The sequence below is a fragment of the Clupea harengus genome, chromosome 13 (assembly GCF_900700415.2).
Source record: "Clupea harengus chromosome 13, Ch_v2.0.2, whole genome shotgun sequence".
In the NCBI taxonomy this organism is placed as follows: Eukaryota; Metazoa; Chordata; class Actinopteri; order Clupeiformes; family Clupeidae; genus Clupea; species Clupea harengus.
The window spans coordinates 7,644,136-7,665,943 of NC_045164.1; the positions used below are offsets into that span (position 1 = coordinate 7,644,136).

Here is a 21,808-nt window from a genome sequence, read left to right on the forward strand (position 1 = left end):
TACAATTTGTATTCTTGAAGTTTATAAATGACAATGAAGACTCTCTCTCTCTCTCTCTCTCTCTCTCTCTTCTCTCTCTCTCTCTTTCTCTCTCTCTCTAAATCTGTCTCTCACTCCAATTCAATTATGTATGTTGGTGCTTGATTGAAAGCACTTGATGTGAATCAGAGAGTGTAATGTAGTTAGGGTCATGGGCTGTAAGCACATTGACATGCACACTAACAGCCTACACTGATCAAGAGCATACAAAACCAAATCGTGTTACCCTGGGAGAAGACAGAGTGTCGGGCACTATTTAGTGTAGGATGTGTAGATAGACACACATCTTAATAGAAACAACTAAAAACAAAAAAATGATGCATTGTGTCTTAACAGCAACATCAGCAGCAACATCAACATCAGCATATATATATATATATATATATATATATATATATAGAGAGAGAGAGAGAGAGAGAGAGAGAGAGAGAGAGAGAGAGAGTTATTATTCAGTTTAATTTTTGGTGTCGTTTGTTGGAGTTGTTTGAATCTATGCATTCTATTGTATTTGTATTACATTACATGGACAACAGATACAAACTGCTTTGATAAGATTATCTATGATGAAGCAGAAGCTTGCTTAGGGTTAGGTATCTTATTCAAACACTCACATATACACACACATATATATACAGTCAAAGATGCTTGTTGGCAATTGCAAGTGGTGTGTGAGGGTGGGTGTTTGTGTATATGTGTATGCGTGTGAGCTAGTGGGTGCGAGGGGAAAAGTGTGTGTGCATGCGTACGTGCGTGTGTGTGTGTGTGTGTGTGTGTGTGAGAGAGAGAGATTGAGAGAAGAAAGAATGGAAGGAAGGAAGGAAGAAAGAAAAAGAAAAATAATTGCGTGATTGACACTAATTTAAGACTAATAAACAATGTGGTTTACTGTTCCATCCAAGCAGAAGCAGTGATAGCTGATGTCATTTCCTCTTCCTGCTGGTGTAGTCTCACTCCTCTTCCTCATCCTTACTCATTTCCTGCCCATCTTTACATTTTAATGACTGGTGTCCTCATCCAGTCCTATTACAGACATTACCAGTGTCCACAACCAATAACATTAGTGCCGCCTACTGAACCCGTCAGATAGTTTAAAACAGAACATTTACAGTTTCCTTTTTTGTGGAACCCCCCTCCCCATTTTTTTTTTTTCATTATTCCCTCATTCTTGCATACAGAGAGAGAAGGAGAGAGAGCGAGAGACATGCACACACACACCATGACAAATACAGCTTCAGGGCTTGTGACATCATATGAGTGAGAGAATGAATGCCTCTTTGAATTCTCTGACTGATGTTAGGGGGTGTGATTGTGTAGGCCCCGTAGCTCTAGGGTACAGCGTGTGTGTGTGTGTGTGTGTGTGTGTGTGTGTGTGTGTGTGTGTGTGTGTGTGTGGTACTCTGCCTCATGTCCTCCCACTTCGAGATGCCAGGGATGATGACACAGATCTGTGTCTTGCTAGAACCACATTCAGCACAATCGGGGAGGCCAACATATTTTAATGTGTATTAATTAATGTGTATGCACACACACACTAATGTGTGTGTGTGTGTGTGTGTGTGTGTGTGTGTGTGTGTGTGTGTGTGTGTGTGTGTGTGTGTGTGTGTGTGTGTGTGTGTGTGTGTGTGAGAGAGTGAGTGAGTGAGTGAGTGTGTGTGTGTGTGTGTGTGTGTGTGTGTGTGTGTGTGTGTGTGTGTGTGTGTGTGTGTGTGTGTGTGTGTGTGTGTGACGAGGAGTTTGAGAGGGGTTCCTTCATTATAAGAGTAATCTCATTAAAGCAGTTATTCTGTAATATCCATTTTATATAAGAATTTAAGCATGATACGAATCTAAAAATAACGTCGCTATAATAATGTCAGTGTGTAGGCTATATGAATGGCTACACGTCAGCGTGATCTGACATTCAGTGGACAGATGGGGAGACTAGGCTACAGAGCTCCTGTCGGTTTCAGGACATTTTTCACTCTGCACGCAACGCATTGTTTCAGATATCCACGTTTCCAGGTTGGCAACGCAGTCACAATCGCTTCGTTTTTACTGGATGTTAAACTCATCCGTAAGGCATCGGGACCAACCAGATCTCTGCCCCCGGATCCAGGCAACGACGCCACGACTCACTTCTTTTTGATTGGGTGTTTTACTTGTCCATGAGCCTGGGCGGCGAATAAGCTCTGTACCTCGGGATCCACCATCGGAAATGCGTTCACGTTGTGCTGTTCCAGAGTGCTGTGCCAGCCCCGACCCGCCTGTACTCGCTATCCTTCCCAGCTCTCTAGCCTGCTTCGCCTACAGCGACCGTCATACTGGCCGCCAGGAAAAGGAAAGACCGTGGCACGGCCGAGAGAGCAACGGTGGCCCAACGGAAGAACAGGCTCTTTCACAAATGACTGAAGCGATCAACTGGACCGAAAAATACAGGAAATAATCCTTGAAGCCCGATTCCCCCCCCCCCCCTAATTTTGACGACCACCGGGAATGAAATTGAGAGCCGCTCTCGTATCCACCAATATTTCATCCGCCACCGTGGAGCATAAGGGGGATACGAGTCTGACTTCTTTTGATAGCCATCTTTTACAGACAAAAGGGAGCAGTTAAGTGATAAAACTTACAAACAGACGGTAAGTCGGACACTTGCACTACATACTCGAATACTCATCATGTCATAAGAGGGTTAAGCTATGTCATGTTTCAAATCAGCCATTTTTTTTAATCAAATTCGGACTTGATTGTACATAATAGCTAGCCCGTTAGCCACTCATATAGTTCTAGGTAATGTAACGGAACGCAACGCCGTTACAGGCGATTTTCAATGTTACATTCCAACAGCCTATTTCATTGTGGTCCTGCTACTGTGTCATGTCCTGCAAGTGACACATTTAAAGTATATAATTCCAGCCAACATGAAATAAGAACAAAGGATGTCTTATGCGCTCCTTTACATCATATCTTGCTCAATACGATAGAAAGTGTATAATTACCTAGGTTTTACAGGGCTATTCTTAGACGTTATTATCAATTCGTAAAGCGCGTTTCTGTAAGATTATGTCTTGATGTCCCGTTGACAAGGAGTCTGTATAGCCATTACAAAATAGCAGTGTATCGGTGTTTTGTGCTGCCACGTAGAATTACTTGTACATTATCAATACTACATATGTATTATACTGGTACTACAGTGTGCCCATGGTGGTTGCCGGTCGCCTTAAGTGGTCTTATATATGACTGGGTAGCATAGCTTGCTGATTGTGACTACATGAGCAACTAGAGATGCAGTTCTGCAAGAAAATGCGAATGTGATTGCGCTGCAGCAGCAGCAGGCGGCCGTTGTATACCGTAACCTGTGCAATTACGTGGATGCTAACACTTCACCTTACAAAAGAAAGGGTTGAGTCTCCTACCACCTGTTGGATGAGCAATAAATATAATCTAACAAGGTGCAGGGCAGTGATTCTCTAACACCCACTGATCCACACACTGCTGTTAGAATATGAATCAGTCAATGTTCAAAATGAGTTGATGGTCTCCATTCATCGTGTGCAATGCCCATTATCGAGATCTAGGAAGAACTCGACCTCTTCCTTCCTCTGAAGAACGTCTGTTGCCTTTACCACAGCAGGAGGTGGCAATCAAGACTCTTCTCAATAGTGGTACGGTGGTGGTGGAATGACCTACCTAGTGCTATCCGATCAAATGACAGCCATGGTAGTCTAGCCTACATTCAGAGTATCACACAGCGTTTAAGACTCTCTCTTCTCAGAACTCTGTCAATTGAATATATTTGTTAGAAGCCCTACTATTTATGTATTATAGTTATTATTTTGAGTTTTACCATGATCTGATATACAATACTTAATTTTTTTTGTATTGTGCATAATGATTCGGTTGTTGTTCATATTGTTTTTTTTCTGAATTAGTTTTGTTGGTCACTTTGGACAAAAGTGTCATTTTCATCCTTTGTGTCTAAACAGCACACCTGATATTAGTTAAATATTACATGCATATGAAGGCTTGATGGCTATCTGTTGGTGGATTCTTGTAGATTGTGTTAAACACAAACTATGTGTACGCATGTGTGTATCTGTAGATAGATGAAAATAACCGCAATATTATTACAGGGAAACAGTGTGCCAGAATTTACTTGACATTTGAGCTGTAAAGAACAGCATAGCAAATTCAAAATGATTTGGGTTTAAAACCATCTCCCTTTGCGCTCTTGAAGTTCACTATCTTACCTCTACACATTCAAATTCGAAGTGGGATTGCTCGGTAGTAGAAGATCACTAACTTTAACCTCATGGATCTGATGGGAATGAAAGCAGTGCACATGAAATAGTGACAAAATTGTGTTGAACAGATTATACAAGAACGTACATATCGACAAATAGAGACTTCTCTATCATTACATTTCATTACATTAGTCAGTCTCGTCTGCAGGGACAAGGGTGCACATGAATCACATAAATGTGCATTCTCTATCTCTAAAACACTGCTGATTTTTGTTAATACATTTTAATGTTGGTATTTGAGCAATCTGTTGGTCTATTCTTGTGTTTAACAAAGTACAGTATAAACGGCGGTTTGAAGACAGATGGGTGATGAGCGCAGTATTATTAGAGGGAAACTGTGCCAATTAAACAGAGGTGGTAGTGACACACACATAACAAAGCCACATGTCTCCTGACCTTCTGTCATAGTCTTATCACTACACACTTTTTGCAATAGGATAATGCATAGGGGAGAGTAGCGTAAGATAAGTCGTTTTTTTATTCAAGTCAACCTATACCCAAGGAAATATGAGACAGAAACAAAACTAATGCATACAACACAAGCTCAGAATGTGTGCAGTCAATGGAAACCTTAGCAGTGCGCTTTACTCGAATAGACAACAAAATATGGGATCCCAAAAATGGAGTGGTCTTGTGGCTCAACTTGCCTCAGGGTTTAGGGGTAAGTTGATCTAGCTGACAGGGTAAATTGAGCCATCTGAAAAAAACAGTTACTAACTGTTGTATTAACCAGCTTTTACTGAATAATTCTAAATATATTTTTAAATAATGAAATCACCCATTCTTCTGATTTTATTGATGTTCATGAGATACATATGAAAACTAGTTTGTCTACAGTTCTGTAGGATTAAGGAATAGACAAGGAAGTCTTAATTTAAATGAAGCTTTTAGTCCTTTGAGGAACATCCACAGCCAAAATGACAGTGGCAAATTTTTGTGATTTATGGATTGAAGTGTACTGTAGTGACTATATGAGCCGATATTTACACACAGACTTCACATGATATGCCTTGTAATTGGGCAACTTAACTGGCTAACAACTTGCTATGCTAGTTAAATAACAAGTGAGCCCATCACTGAACACACTGATGGTAGAACCTATAATTTGTCAGACCCCATTGCCTTTATTGGTGATTTCCAGTTTAATTTAAAATAGCTTACCTTATCTTGCTTACTTGCTAGAGCAGCTATCTAGAATGAAGACAGAAGAAAGAAAGGTGTGCAGTTGTTAGCTGTTGACATTCAGCCTACCTCATAATGTTGCTTGAATGGACACCAGCAAAACATCACCTGAAATTAATCCACAGGTGTTCTGATATCTTCATTTTACAATTACAGTTGCAGTTAAGCCATTTCTTTGAGTGTCCACAAATTTAATCCAACTCCCCTTCCGAGCTTGGTTGCTGCTGGGCAAACAGCTTAATCCAACTCTCGTCTTGAGTTAGGGTTTAACGTTACTGGTCATGCCAAATCAGCTGCCGCTGGGCAAACAACAATACGTGCCACTAGAGACATATAACTTCTCCCATTGATTTTCCATGGGCAAATAAGCCACAAAAAAGCTGGGCCTATCAATTAGCTGCCTACAAGGACACTACAAAGCTTTAGGACGGACTTATTAGCTGCTATGGAATCAATAATATGAAAACCGTGGGAGATCAAATGGTTGCAAAAACAACCCTAGAGCTACAATGATTTATCTGGTAGCAGGCTATAGTTATGTGGTCAGTTACTGGACCTATGCAAATATATATTATGAGGGTGGTCTGGAGTTAATGTCTTGACACCTTAAATCCAAATTTGGATTCTTCTGATATTCAGTTTACTTTACCAATGAAAGAGGTTCTGAAATCATGGTGCTAAACCTTTCATGGACCAAGGACCAGAGAAAAAAACAGACAAGACAGACAGACAGCTGTATAGTTATAGTTCCTCTTATGACCTGGAAGAACTTGGAGACCACCAATCCCTGTCACCCTTCTCCCCATCTTGTTGATATGTTGAGAGGCCACAAATGTCTGTGCTGTACTCATGTGTCAGAGAGAGAGAGAGAAAGTATAGATGGCTGCAATTTTGAGAGAGAGAGAGCAGAGACGGCTGTTTCCATTAAGTATGTAATCTTGACCAAATCTCTAGGCCCTTCTGTCATGCTGCACATTTAGGAGAGTGGGCATACGGGCCTCAGCCCGAGGAGGAACTTTAGCCGTACCATTTTGGCTTTTAGGTCCTCCTTTGCCTCTATGCTGTTGAGAGCATGGCAGAACTTTAATCAGACCCCCGCTCCAAATCCCTCCCCACACACACACACACACACATCCCATCCACAGCCCTGTCCGCACCCTGTACAGAGCGTCCGTGGCCGTGTATTTTTCCTCTCCTCTGGTGTTGCGTAGAGGATGTGAGTCACTCCTTCATCCTGGACTTTTTTTTCTCTCTCCCTCTTTCCTGGGAAAAGATGGTGTCGCCAAAGTAAGTGTGAGTCACGCACGGAATTCCCAGAGACTGATGTCTTTCGCGGAATAGTAGGTTGGTGTGTTTGTGTGAGTGAGGTGTTGAGGTTCTGAGTGATCGGGATGGTGTCCGGTGGTGGGTTGTGAAGGTGTTAGTAGACCTTGGTGGTTGGATGGGAATTGGACTGAGCAGCACCAGGTTGAGTTGATTAAAAACAGGGCTTGAAGGTCTTCTGGTTGAAAGATGTTCTGCCTCAGACTCAGACTCAGACTCAGACTCAGACTGAGTTATTAATTTATAGCACGCATATGGGCTCTTTCCCACCACACATTTCCCTACACCCCACCCCCCTCTCTTTGTCTTTCAGCCTTTCTCTCTTGTGACATGTGGATTTTGTGATCTGTCTGCGCGCGCATGTGAGTGTGTATGTGTGATCCTTAATCCTTAATGAGGAGACACAACAGGGCTTGTAAAGTATTGACCTCGCATATGCACAAACAAAACACAAACACTCACACACACATACACACACACACACACACACACACACACACATACATAGATGCTCATACATACATGCTCCTTTCCACGAATGTACGCACACAGAGACAAAAGCATTCTCATGCCTGCATGCAAACAGAGACACTCTCCTACTTCCACACAGACAGAAACACACATACTCATTCCATCCAGCTCCTCTTGTCATTGGCAGCACCTCAGAACTGGGCCTGAGTCATGGAAACACCACGGATTCTCCGGCAGCCGGGCCTCTGGAATGTGGTTCTGGACTCGCATCAAGGCCGTGTCCAGTAGAGGAGAGAAGCCCACAGCCCAGCCGTCACTGTGCAGGCTCTTCAGTCTGACACCACTGATATTCTAACATACACTTATTTACACATACACACACACACACACACACTTATATACAGAAACACACACTGACAAACGTATACAGTCACATACATACACGCACATGCACATACACATACATATACTCCCAGACACACACATAACCATACACGTATTCATTCTTAGATACCCAGCACTTTGTCACACAAGTACATTAGTGCATTCAGCATACTTGAAGAAGACGTATTAGAGTCCTTTTCCACAAGTTGACACAGTTCCCAAAGATCTTAATGAAATGTCTTTGACGTTCTTTTGGTCAAAATACCACAAGGATAAAGTGCCATGGCACCCTTCTCACCCCTGTATAAACAGACCTATTCAGGCTTTTCTGTTTGAGTGTGTCATTGTTTATGATATGATGATGTCAATGATAATGAGCCACTGCTCACCCCACCCCCCTCTTTTGCTGGAATATGTCCACAACCTATACTTAACCACAGTGACCAACTGTTTTGTTACGATAAAGTTAATCTTACAGACATTCAACAAACAAACTAATAGTGTTAACTGTATTTGGGATCCTGCAGCAAGTAACGCCAATAACCTCCTAGAAATCTAGCATCAATCTAAGTTATTAGCTCAGCTGTTAGTGCTAGCTAGTGCTTAACGGCCACAGAAACATGGCATAATTACTTTTTAAATACTTACATCTCCCTCGTCTGTAGTTCTGCCATGAATAGTTGATGCTGATGCCTCGTTCAGGCCCAATCTCGTCGAGTGTCTAAAAGAAAGTGACTGGGTTATCTTATTTAAGATTTTGTGGCTTGGTAGGCATCCCAGAGACCCAATTGTCGTGTTGAAGCACTGAAAAAGTGAATGTTTCATAATATATCCCCTTTAACATTAACATAACATTTCAGACACATAGGCCTGACCACACACATCCCTTAAAATTCTTAAGGCTTAAAAGTTTAATGCACCTTTAGTGTGATGCAGTGTTGTGAAACACATTGTGGAAAGGGAAAGCTGTCTGTTTACTGGGATTTAGTATAACTCCCACGCATATGACGTTCCTGTCATATCTCTGAAATATGGATGAAATGTCAGTGGGATATCGTGAATGATTTATTGGACGTTGTTTTATGTCTAAATTTCTCTGGTGCCACTAGTTAGCCTTAGGGTTTGGGTGTATCTGTTTCTCCGAAGTGTTGTCATCTGGTTGGATTGGGAAACTCTGTCTAAATACAGAGATAACAGGCAGGCCAAGGTAGGGACATTCACACATAGTCAGGCACACATAATTGACGAAGACAAATATGCAAACAGACGCGCACACAGATATACAGACAGAAGCACAGACACACAGACAGACACATGTGTACACACACACACACACAGAGGGAGAGGGAGAAGCACATCAAGTCACCAGCACACCTCAAGGCTCTTCCTCCTCTTCTACACCTGCCCTCCACCTGACTCCAGAGACTCCAGACCAACCTCTCTGAGAGTGTCCTCACAGCAGTGTGGAACAGATCCATGTCCATCATGGTCTTATCCATGACACATCAGTCCATGTCCGTGTGTGTGTGTGTGTGTGTGTGCTTTTGACAGGCCAAACGTTGCAATTCAGCGCCCCCAGCACTCCACACACACACACACACACACACACACACACACACACACACACACACACACACACACACAGAGGAGAGCAAAACAGAGGTTTTAGAGTGAGGACTATTTTAGTCCTGTCTGGATGTGTAAGGGGTCAGCTCATTTTTTTGACCCGGTCAAGAGTTGAATCTTGGACAGATCTGGTGCGCACTTGGGCCACAGCTGGTTCGGCTTCCTTTCAGAGTTGACTACTGTCTGAGTTTGTACTGTTCTGATTTGTATCAGATAGTAATTTATTCTGTGATGAATGATGGCCTGATAAACGTCGGATCAGTACCAATTCATGTCTGATTCAGTAACAGTGTCTACTATCATCTGGTTTGACTGTATTGTTGTCCTTTGGCTGAGATGGATAATTAGACAGGTTAATCTCAAATGGATTTGGCCCAGACCTGGCCAGATGTGGTCCATGACCGTCCCAGAATAAGCAGGGCTCTGGGAGTAATACTGAATCTGGGCTAATGTCTGAAGATCATTTGTGATGCCGCTGTATGTATCATCTGAAAAAGTGGAACTGTCATGGCAAAAAGTGACCGGGTGCCAAAAAGAGCCCGGGTGATGTAATATTGGCTTTCGAACGACTCTTGAGTGACAGTTGCTATACCAACGTTAGCATTACGTCACCCGGCTCTTTTTGGAAGTCAGACTACCTCAATAACGCGATTTACCCCAGAGCATCTCGCATTATACTTCGCTACCTGAGACGAGCTTGCCTGTATTTTACCTGCAATAAACCAAGCAAAACAACCATGTGCTTGATGTTTGACTGTGTTAGGAAAGTTGTTGACTCACAAGTTTGTTATAGTGTCAAAGTAAGTACATTTCAACCGGTTTCGCCGCTAGCATCTCGTTAGCGATTAGCAATTCTTCCGTTAGCTGGGGCACATTATTTTGCTTAGTGTATAGCTAGCAAGCTAGTATGAAGTCTCCCAAGTCTTTCTAAATAGGACTATATCAACAAATAATGGTAGATCTTAAATGATTTAAGATGTTAGCAAATGAACTGGCTGGCTTGCTAAAAAGGTAGATGAACAAGCACCGTATATTATTTAAGATGTTAGCAAATGAACTGGCTGGCCTGCTAAAAAGGTAGATGAACAAGCACCGTGTAGTATTTAAGATGTTAGAAAATGAACTTGCTGGCTTGCTTAAAGGGTAAATGAACAAGCACCATATATTATTTAAGATGTTATTAAATTAACTGGCTAGCTTGCTTAAAAGGTATATGAACAAGCACCGTACCGTATAGTATTTAAGATGTGAGCAAATTAACTGGCTGGCCTGCTAAAAAGGTAGATGAACAAGCAACGTATATTATTTAAGATGTTAGCAAATTAACTGGCTGGCTTGCTAAAAAGGTAGATAAACAAGCACCGTATATCAGTATATTTTCTCCTTTTTATAAAAACGAATTTCTACTCTAAACAATTTCAATTGAAATGCAAATGATGATGTAAACGGCTAAAATGGAACACTTTATTTACCGGGTAAAAATGAGTTTAGCCACAATATATAGCAATTCAAAAAGTAGTATTGACTGCAAATGTTGATGTACAGGATACCGGCAGGTGTAGCTAAAACGGAATACTTAGTAGTTTTAGGCACAATATTAAGTGACTAACAAGTAGCTAATGGCTTTCGAACGACTCTTGAGACTGACCAAAAAGTGCCCGGGTTACGGTAGTGTCCGGTCTACGTAATGCCAGCGTTGGTATAGCAACTGTCACTCAAGAGTCGTTCGAAAGCCAATATTGGCTCTTTTTGGCACCCGGTCACTTTTTGCCATGACAGAACCAATAGTTCACTTGTGTCTCAAAAAAAAATTGAGAACCTTTTTGTGTGCTCAACAGAGGATTTGTCGACATAATGTGTTATATTATAACTAGTGTGCTTTGTTGAGGATATTCTTCTTTATCTGTTCATCTCTCTCTCTCTCTCTCTCTCCTCCCTCTCACTCTCCCTCACACACACACACACACACATACACACACAAACACACAGACAACCCACTGGTCTGCGTCCATCTCTTGATTATTCACACACCCTGTCCCCCTCTTGCCCTTCACGACGCACACACACACACAAACACACACACACACACACACTCACTCCTCTTTTCCTGCACACTGGAGCACTTTTCTTTGTTTGTGTGGACGCGATTAGCGATTAGCCGAGAGCAGGAGAGCCAGCGGGCAATCCCCCATGGAAACGGCTGTCCTCAGATATGCCTGATAGCAACGCTGCAGGCCCCATCTGGAAGCAGGCCATGGCAAGCAGGCCAGGAGACGAGGAGGAGAATAAGAACGACAGAAAAGGAGGGAGAGAGAGGGAGCGAAATAGAGGGAAAGAGGAAAACAAACGCTGGCGTTCCTCACCGTTTACTCTGTGTTCTTGATGCAGGTGGATCCAAGAGTGGGTCTTTTTTCCTCCGAAATCAGCAAAGTCACTCGTGTGAAAATGGCTGGTCTGGTGAGTGTGTATGCGGAAGCCACTTATGAAATCCCAAACACACAATCCTTTTTTTCATCTAACCTATCATAGTGAATGACTTTTGTACATCTCCAGAAGCAGTGTTTAATCTATCAAAGTCTCTCCAATAACGCCAATGTCTGTGAATATTTGTTTTTCTTCATTTTGACAAAAAAGTGGTAGTCAAGAAAGAAATTAAATTGGATTGCAGTAATCACATATCATCTCTAGTGATGGTCTATTTTACAGATCTCCCCCTGGTACATGTCCTATCCAGAACACAATGTTGATTACCACATCAGTCTCTCTTTTTTTCTATTCTCTTTCTATTAAAGGAAATAACTTCAAAGCTTAAAACACAGTTATCATTGTTAAATAGTTTAATAAGCAAATATGCATGCATGGGAGGATAAAAAAAAAAGTCAGTCCACCCAAAATTCAAAATATGTGTCCAACACTTTTAGTATTTTTTAATTGGTTGAAATAGTTTCATACATCGTTCTTTGAGAGTTGGGACTGCTTTGCCAGAATGACGAACTTGTGGTTGAACTGCTCACCAGTGAGCTGAAGGGGTGGTGCTCTCTGCTCTGTTCTGCTCTGCTCTGTTCTGTTCTGCGCTTCACAGCTAAATTGTTCTTCGGGCAGCACAACAATGCCAGGCGGAGGCTTCCTCTAGTGCTCCCATACGAACTATGTTAGCAAGACTTTGTGATTTCCTAACTCTAAGGTTGCAGAAAAGGAGAGGGGATATGTGTGTATGTGTATGAAACTCGGTTTATGTAAATGGTGTGTGTGTTTTTTTTTGTTTTTTTTTGTATTTCAAGGACAGCAGGATTCGAGACAAGTCAAATTATTTGTATTAGCTCAGTATATTAACAGTACTGCAGCTTTAATGTAGGTTATTTTTTGCAATTAGAAGTAGTGGACAGGTTAAATAATTATTGTCAGGTTAGACCGGCTCGTAAAATCTGGACACATCTTGTCTTTTATAATCCATATAACACATCTGTAAGCATGGACATTTTTTTTTATTATTTCTAGAGTGTACCAAACTGTTGTTTGTATATTGGCAATACTTGCAGGGAGATGATCTTAACCTAGTTGTGCTCTGAAAGGAAACCATGGCTGTGAAATAACAGTGAATATTTAAGTGGTATCCATTGATATCCCCAGGAATGGGAACTCTCATTGCCCACCTTCCATAAAAAGCCAACAATTTTAGCCTTCAGTATCGTATGCTGCTTGTGTAAGCATTGTGTATTGTCAGCCTTCACAGTATCGTGTGGTAACAGCTTTAGCATTGTGTATAATCTACGACTACAGTGTTGCATGCTAACGGCACAGTTTGATGGGCTGGGAAGGGGTTGATTGTGTTCAGTTGTTTCCTGTTGGCACAGGAAGTGACACCGTCTGGCAGAGAACAGTCAGAAGCTCCAGCCAGCCTGCAGTCTATCATGAGCGCTCGCTTATTCTCACTCAAATAGAAACACATACACACACAGATACACACACACACAAACATTAACACACACACATTTGCCCTCAAACACTTTTACTGGCCAGAAAAGGCCATAATTTGTATTTTTTTTATAATTTTTTATTGTAGATGAAACTCACATAAATATCTACTGAAAATCAAACAGTACACATAAAGTGCGCAGTACAAAAACATCAGAGATCATGATGATCATCCTCCTCTGTCTTTCTCTCTCCCTCTATCATTCTTCCTCCCTCATTCACTCTCCTCCCTTCTGTCTCTCTTTCTGCCTGTCTGTCATTGAGATACAACCATGGCTTTTCATGGTCAACAGTAAACACATTAATTACATAGTGATTGCATCCGTGGTTGTAAATTGTCTGTCACATGGGACTGCTTCATTCTCCCACAGCAATGTCACATTCACCTACGTACACACTCAACACACACACACACACATACACACACACACTCAACACACTCAACACACACACACTCACAATCACAAACACACACACACACACACACACACACACACACACACACATAAGCACACTTCCACAACATGCAATGCTCACTTGACATTGCTCTGCCCTTGCTATGCCCTCACACCTCTTTAGGATGACCTGTGGGATGCAGAAGTAGTCTGCCAGATGATGATGACGATGATGATGATGATGATGATGAAGGTGTGTTTGCTGGTGCCTGTTGTCTTTTCAAACCATTCCATTTCCTCAGAGGCCTAAACAAGCTCCAGGCTTTTGCACACACTGAAACAGTCTGATAGCAGGGAGAGAACAGTGAGAGAGGGAAGGGGTGTGTTTGTCTGCCACTGATGTGTGATGCCTCTGCCAAGGAGGTTATGTTTTCATTGCCATTTGTTTGTCTGTCTCTTTGTCTATCTTTCTGTCTGTCTGTCTGTCAGCTGGACTACACAAAAACAGGCCAATTTTCAGGAAACTTGGTGGATGGATGTAGAATGGGAAGAACCCATTTCATTTTGGAGTCCGGATCCAGACATTTTTTTCTTTAACATTGCAAGATAGGGCATACTGGCCTTGGTGGAGGTCTGCACTCTCTGAGGGCCCTTCTGGTATTTCATTAACATCATTATAAATAGGCTAGTTTGACTTTGGAAAGAATTGAACTCATTGAAATTACAGTAAATGGAACACTTGTAGTTTATTACTGCAATATTGTGCCTAGTATAATATCAATTCAGTCGGTACTGAATGTTCATGAAGTTGTTTCTGCCTCCGATGTGGAAAACATTCTTGCCTATTGACCAGAGATATGAGAAGAGAAGAGGAAAGATGAGAGGGGAGTGGAGGAGAGGTGCAGTGTGGACATTAACAAGGAAGAGCAGAGGTGAGGTGAGGAGATGAGACAGCTGGAGAAGACACGAGACAAATGGAGAAGAGCAGAAATGAGAAGAAAATAGATGAGTGGAGAGAGGAGGTGATGTGAGGACGTGAGATGAGATGAGATGAGATGAAGATTTAGATTCTGCTCTTGGCAGCTAAGTCAAGCCTTGTAGCCAGTGTATTTCAGTCATGCACAGGACACATTATACAAATGCTCATTTATTCTCTCTCTCTCTATCTCTCTCTCTCTCACACACACACACACACACACACACACACACACACAGTTACACAAATACACTGTCTCTCATTTACACATCAATGACCCTGAAACAGAAATAAAGAGATCAGATATTCAAGACTAAAAAAGAATGGATCTGCTTGGGTTTAGAAAACATGACACTCTCTCTCTCTCTCTCTCTCTCTCTCTCTCTCTCTCTGTCTCTTTCTGTGTGTGTGCGTGTCTGTGTATTTGTATACCGGTATGTCTGTATGTTTGTGTTTGAGTGTGTGTATATAAACAATGATAATCACAGCACATACAAACAGACACTTCCAGTGTATTGTCTTATCTCAGAAAAAGTGTAATAATCAGCTTTGACATTGTCATGATTGTGTGTGTGTGTGTGTGTGTGTGTGTGTGTGTGTGTGTGTGTGTGTGCTTGTGTGTCTTGTTTATTCAACCAGTGTCAGCTGACTCATGTCTATCCAATAGTTTGTCCTCACAGAGCGCACTCAATCCAATCCATTTGGACAGGATTCTCTGATCACATCTCACTCACTGACGAGTCAGTCTTAGTCTCTGTAATTCAGACATTGGAGCTGAGCTTTACTTAAAAGATAGTAGGAGGAACTCCATAGGGGTGAACCAGAGACAACTAAGACAAGGCTAGTCACCTGGATAATGTGCCAGAATCAGAATTACAATTAGCTCCATGTCTATTGGATCTATCCATTCACATATCTACCTAGCCTCGCAGCTAATGTCCCACACTTGTTTGTTGTCCGCTAGGTATTAATCTTAAGACTTGCCGCAGCCCAATGTATTGTGTGGAAGGCAGAATGTCTTGTTTTCCATCGCAGTGTGTGGAGTTAGAGCCTCTGAATAGCTTGCGTATGCATTGTGGCATCAAGGCCCTGATGCGTTGCAGATGCAACATCTAGAGTTTCAATTCTCTCCGTGCCGCATGCTGACCTCAGCAAAATAAAGTGAAAAAAAAACAAACACACTCTTCATGGTCATATTGACATGGCACCCGCAGCAATTATGTAACAGCCGCTATTTGTTATCACTTCAAGGCCTTTATCAACAGAGCATGCAGTGGACACATAATAGTAAAAGTGGATTTGTTACTAAAGGAATACCAGTGGGACCCCAGTACTGGTCCCATGTCATGTCGGTCTAGGGTGTGAAGGTGCTTAATGTCCTACCTGCTCTATAATTCATAATTCAGTTTATTTAAGGAGATGTCTCTTAAAGCTTCTTATCCAAAACTAGCACGCTAACTACCTAAAAGGCATGTAAAAACCTTGCAAACACCACCAACAGCCCAGTTGACACTGATAGAAGCTTGCCAACACACTAACTGGTGTGTTTTGGCAGTACAGCTGGTAATGTCATGTTGTGAAAGCTTTTTTTCCATTTTTGCAAGGTGTTCCAGCTAGGATACACAGAACTACATAGTGCATATCCTGGATGGCTAGTGGGATAGACACAGGTGTTTATCTGCCCTTCACATGACCATATGCTATCAAAATGAATTTGAGGATGGTACCAAAACTAGTTGCCTATAAAACCATACCTCAAAAACTGTCAAATTGTTGCATAGTGTTACTTTAAGTAATATCTTGCTGCTTGAATGAGTCAAGAAGCTATGTGTCAACGTGGCTGTGTGTGTGTGAATGTGTGAATGTGCACACCTGTGTATTTGTGAGCCAATTCGTGCATGCTAACATATAAAGGGCGTAAAGCTTCAGGTCGTCCGACTCCACATCCCTGTGATGCGCTCTCGTAACTCATCGTGTTTTTAGGGTTTAACTAAAGTTTCAACTCAAGCAACAAGCTGCTACTCTGTTCTCATAAGATATTTAAGGTTGAGAGAGACTGAATAGATGGAGAGAGATGGATATCTTGAGGAAAAGAGAAAAAAAAAAGCATGTACATCTCATGTTAGAGTAGGGGGGTGGTCGGGGGTGGCTACAGGGACTGTTTAAAAACAGGAAGAGGGTTCTTCAGATCCCTGCAGTAAACATCATCAGCAGCGCACGGCTGCACCATCTCCACCTGTAACCCCCCCGCCAGTGCTCTCTTTAAACTACACACACTCACACAACACACCACAAACCCTCGCACACACACATAGGCACACTTAGTCACTAGGCCATCTTATATGGGTGTGTTGAGCGAAGAGGTGTGTGAAGGCGGGAGAAGTCTCACGTCTGACCTGCTGAGGACGAGTTCCACATGTCTTGGTCTGTGAGGGGGGCTGTAGTTCATAGGTCAACTCAAAAAGGTGCACACTGGCCGGAACCAATCAAGTTCATCATGCAGAATAGTTGTGGATACCTGACTGGATGATCCGGAAGTCTCTAAATTCACAGTGCCATGATTGAGTCATGTGAGGAAAGACTATGATTTGGCATGTGGTCTAATTGACTTAGACACAAGGAGTGGCTCTGAAACGGGGGACTCTCTGGTTTTTGGCTACTGCTGTGATATCACAAGCTTTCAGAAGTCCATGTGGTTTTATTAGCCGTGATTCAGGTCAGTTAGAAGCTGTGTGTGTGTGTGTGTGTGTGTGTGTGTGTGTGTGTGTGTGTGTGTGTGTGTGTGTGTGTGTGTGTGTGTGTTGACTGTGGGTCACGCCACAGAGACAGCGACTCTTTGCCAGCGGTGAGGGCTGTTTTGGGGTCATTGTGGAGGCCTCTGCCTTGAGCAGGGTGTTTCAGCACAGAGTTCAACCCTTTCACAAAACACAGCAACTCTTCTGGGACACAGCGCTCTCGCAGTGAATGGAGGGCCTCTCTCACAAAGTCTTTTCATTTAGGGTGATAGAAGGAGCTGTGTGTGCCAATGGTGCAGAATGGAAAAGTGGAGCATAGTGTGTGAGACAGTGTGTGTGTGTGTGTGTGTGTGTGTGTGTGTGTGTGTGTGTGTGTGTGTGTGTCTTTTTTATTCATGGTGATAGAGAGAGTTGTGTGCCAATGGTGCGGAATTAAAAGTGGAGCATAGAGTGTGAGACTGTGTGTGTGTGTGTGTGTGTGTGTGTTTGTGTTTGTGTTTTAGTCTTTTTTATTCATGGCGATGGAATTGTGTGTGCCAGTGGTAAGGAACTGAAAGTGGAACATAGTGTATGTGTGTGTGTCTGTATGTGTCTCTGTGTGTGTGAGAGAGCGAGAGAGAGAGAGAACTCCTGAGGCTTTGTGCCAGAGACTCAGTGAGTGTGTGATTGAGGTCAGGTTGGTTGCAATGAAACACACAAAGACACACACACACACACACACACACACACACAAGTGGCATGCTTTGCACTAAAGCAGTCAGTCTCCTAGATGTCTGTCTGCAGTAATGCATGAACACGTGCACAAAGATACACACACACACACACACACAGCCCTACTCACAAAGAAACACACACATACCCATACAGACATGCTCAGAGACACTACATGCTCCACTTTCAGTCTGTTTCACACAAATCTCCATCTGCCCTTTGTGATGTTTGTGATGTGAGGTATGTGTTTCGTGTTTGTGTGTGTGTGCATGTGCAAATGCATGTATTTGACTGTGTGTGTGTGCGTGCATGTGTGTGTGAGTGAGAGATAGGGTTTTATGTGCATCTGTGTGTGTGTGTGTGTGTGTGTGTGTGTGCAAATGCATGTATTTGACTGTGTGTGTGTGAGTGCGTGTGTGTGTCTGAGTGTGTGTGTGTGTGTGTCTGTGTGTGTGTGTGTGTGTCTGAGTGTGTGCGTGTGTTCGGTGTGTGTGTGTGTGTGTGGGTCAGGTCCAGACTGGCTGGGTAATTCAGTGCATACCGTCCCATCAGCTGGGAGCAGATTGCTGCCGTCATTTATAGCTGTGGCCTTGTGTTCCTGCACGTCTGCCTGGCAACTCTCAACTCTCAGCACATTCAATCACACACACACACACACACACAACCACACACACACACACTACCACAACCACACACACACACACAGACAGACACACAAACACACACACACACACACACACACACACACACACACACAGACAGACAGACAGACAGACAGACAGACACACACACACACACACACACACACACACACACACACACACACACACACACACACACACTTCTACCACACAGGGAGAGACAACAGACTCTTTAAAATTCCACATAGTCATCCCACATATTTGGAATACCCTTGGAACACATTTGATCTCTACCCTTACTTCCAGACTTTCAACAAATTCCATGCAAATTTCCCCCAGACACTGATAAATTAATAGGTAGGCTATAAATATCATGCAACTAATGTAATATTAATAACCGCGATTATTTGTCGCATGAGGACACATGGCAAAGTAATATTTGATATTTATTTACACATGCATGGCAGTTGAATCATTTATGTTGCATTTGAATAGAATTGCCCTTTTGGGCCATAACTATAATTTGATGTGTATGCTAATGTATTGTCCTTTATTATGAATGTGTATGCCTGCTGATGCCTGACGGCTGAAGGCAGGCCTGTAAGGAGGGGCGATGAGTGGGACCTGTAGGGCGGTCTGAAGTCACACACGTGTGTGACGTGGTGTGTGACATTTGTATGTGAGATTTCTGACTGTTGGCCTTGCTCTGAGGAAAGCAATCAAGCCAGAATGCTTCAATGCTGACATATCTGTGAAGGTTTGCAATTGCACACTTTGCAGACTTGCAGGGAGTCAGTTCCATTTCCATCTGTTGTTTTGACTTTATATTTGTGTTACCTTTACTAATGCAGACTGTCCCTACTCAGGTGCTGCGCTGCCCCCGATGGCCAAAGCAGGGAAGATGTGGAGCAGCCTGCGGAGCCGCTGCCACACCCTCCTCCACCTGGACGGCCCCTGCGAGGTCATGGACGCGGCCTCCTGCGGGGTGGACCTGGCTCGGGGAGGCTGCTCAGGCGAGCCCCGGGCCTCCAGCCCCCTGCGGAGCCTCTCGCCCCTCACCCCGATGGTGGTGCCCCGTCGGGGGCACAACTGCGTGACGGATGGCCCTCAGATCCTGGAGATCATGCTGGACAGGGACGGGGAGGACATGCGGCGAGGCCCCGGCGGGGTGACCCTTGGCCGGAGGGACTCGTACTCGCGTCACGCCCCCTGGGGGGGCAAGAAGAAGCACTCGTGTTCCACCAAGACCCAGAGCTCTCTGGAGGCCGAGCGGAGGGGGGGACGAGCGTCGCGTGCCGCGGGGAGGAGAGAGAGGCGCTATGCCGTCAGCTCCATCCAGGAGATAGCTGAGCCCGGGGGAGGAGGAGGAGGAGGAAGAGGAGGAGGAGGGGGAGGAGGAGCGGATAGGGGAGGGGGAGGGGCGGCGGGTCGCAGCCTGAGCGCTCGGTCGCTACGGCAACGTCTCCGGGACACCGTGGGCCTGTGTCTGCCTCTGTCGCCCCGCCGGCGATCGCGCTCCACCTCCTCCAAGCCCGCCTCGTGCTCGCTCACCTTCTCCACCGTCTCGTCGTCTTCCTCCTCCTCCTCCTCTTCCTCCGCCGGCTCGTCCTGCTCCTCGTCATCCAAGCGTAAGATCCACCTGACGGAGCTAATGCTAGAGACTTGCCCCTTCCCACCGGGCTCGGACCTCGCCAACAAGTGGCACCTGATCAAGCAGCACACGGCGCCCGTCAGCCCGCAGGCCTCCAGCGCCCTCCTGACCTCCGACCCCGCCGAGGCCGCCACGGGCCACTCCCACGCGGCGCCCGAGGACGAGGAGGAGCGCATGCGCGAACGTCGGCGAATCAGCATCGAGGAAGGTGTCGACCCGCCCCCCAACGCTCAAATACACACCCTAGACGCGGGGCTTCCTCCCAGCTCCGCCTCTTCCTCATCCATCTACAAACTGGGACCAAAGATGGCTCCAGCCAGCAGCGGCCCGAGCGACGCCATGACGAGCGCAGAAGTGGGGCGGGTGAACTTAGGAGGGATGGTCACGTCGGGGAGCGTGCTGGGGGGCCTGGTGGCGCAGGCCCTGTCCGGGCTCTCCGCTTCGTCCTCCTTCTCCCACCCGCCTCCCTCAGAGGACTGCGACTCCGAGGAGGACTCGACCACCCTGTGCCTGCAGGCGCGGAGGCCAAAACAGAGGCACGCGTCCGGGGACGGGCACGCGTCGCGGCAGGGCGGCGGAGGCGCGGGGTCGTCGAGCAGCGGCGGCGCCGGCGGCCCCTGGAAGGTCCACACGCAGATCGACTACATCCACTGCCTGGTGCCGGACCTGCTGCGCATCACGGCGCTGCCCTGCTACTGGGGCGTGATGGACCGCTACCAGGCCGAGGCGCTGCTGGACGGCCGGCCCGAGGGCACCTTCCTGCTGCGAGACTCGGCCCAGGAGGACTACCTGTTCTCGGTGAGCTTCCGGCGCTACAACCGCTCGCTGCACGCGCGCATCGAGCAGTGGAACCACAACTTCAGCTTCGACGCGCACGACCCCTGCGTCTTCCACGCCTCCACCGTCACGGGCCTGCTCGAGCACTACAAGGACCCGTCGGCGTGCATGTTCTTCGAGCCGCTGCTCACCGCGCCGCTGCACCGCACCTTCCCCTTCGGGCTGCAGAGCCTGGCGCGCGCCGCCATCTGCCAGCGCGTCACCTACGACGGCATCGCCGCGCTGCCCCTGCCGCCCGCCCTGCAGGACTTCCTCAAGGAGTATCACTACAAGCAGAAGGTCCGCGTGCGCTGGCTGGAGAGAGAGCTGCCCGTCAGGGGCAAATGACAGAGGGGGGGGGGGGGGGGGGGGGACAGAGCGGGGGCAGATTTGGGCTGGTGGTGGTGGGGACATGGAGGACAGTAGAGTGTCTGAATCCCTTTTGGCTGAGTTTGTGGGGTGGGGAAGCATTAATGGATTCTGGGGTCTTGGATCTTGGAGAGGCTCGTGAAACCCTAACTCTGGGTTCAACATTGTGGGGGGGTGGTGGTGGTGATGGGGATATAAGGTGAAGCCAGGGGACTGTGTCAAAACTCACCCCAC

The 21,808-nt window shown here is 45.1% G+C and overlaps 1 protein-coding gene across 2 annotated transcripts; it reads left to right on the plus strand.

Annotated features, from left to right (window-relative positions):
* Positions 1-1,787: 1,787 nt before the first annotated feature.
* On the plus strand, positions 1,788-21,554 carry socs5b (suppressor of cytokine signaling 5b). Of its 2 annotated transcripts, none has more exons than XM_031578634.2 (2): positions 1,788-2,654; positions 19,605-21,554. In XM_031578634.2, the coding sequence occupies exon 2, from the start codon at positions 19,622-19,624 to the stop codon at positions 21,551-21,553; it is 1,932 nt and encodes a 643-aa protein (XP_031434494.1). In that variant the 5' UTR covers positions 1,788-2,654; positions 19,605-19,621; the 3' UTR covers position 21,554. The 2 variants fall into 2 exon arrangements, with proteins under 2 accessions (XP_031434494.1, XP_031434495.1); XM_031578635.2 differs by lacking the exon at positions 1,788-2,654 and adding an exon at positions 11,340-11,762.
* The last annotated feature ends 254 nt before the right edge of the window (positions 21,555-21,808 follow it).

What these genes read in the sequence shown, in the direction of transcription:
- socs5b (XM_031578634.2), top strand. Translation starts at nt 19,622, where the DNA reads ATGGCCAAAGCAGGGAAGATGTGGAGCAGCCTGCGGAGCCGCTGCCAC.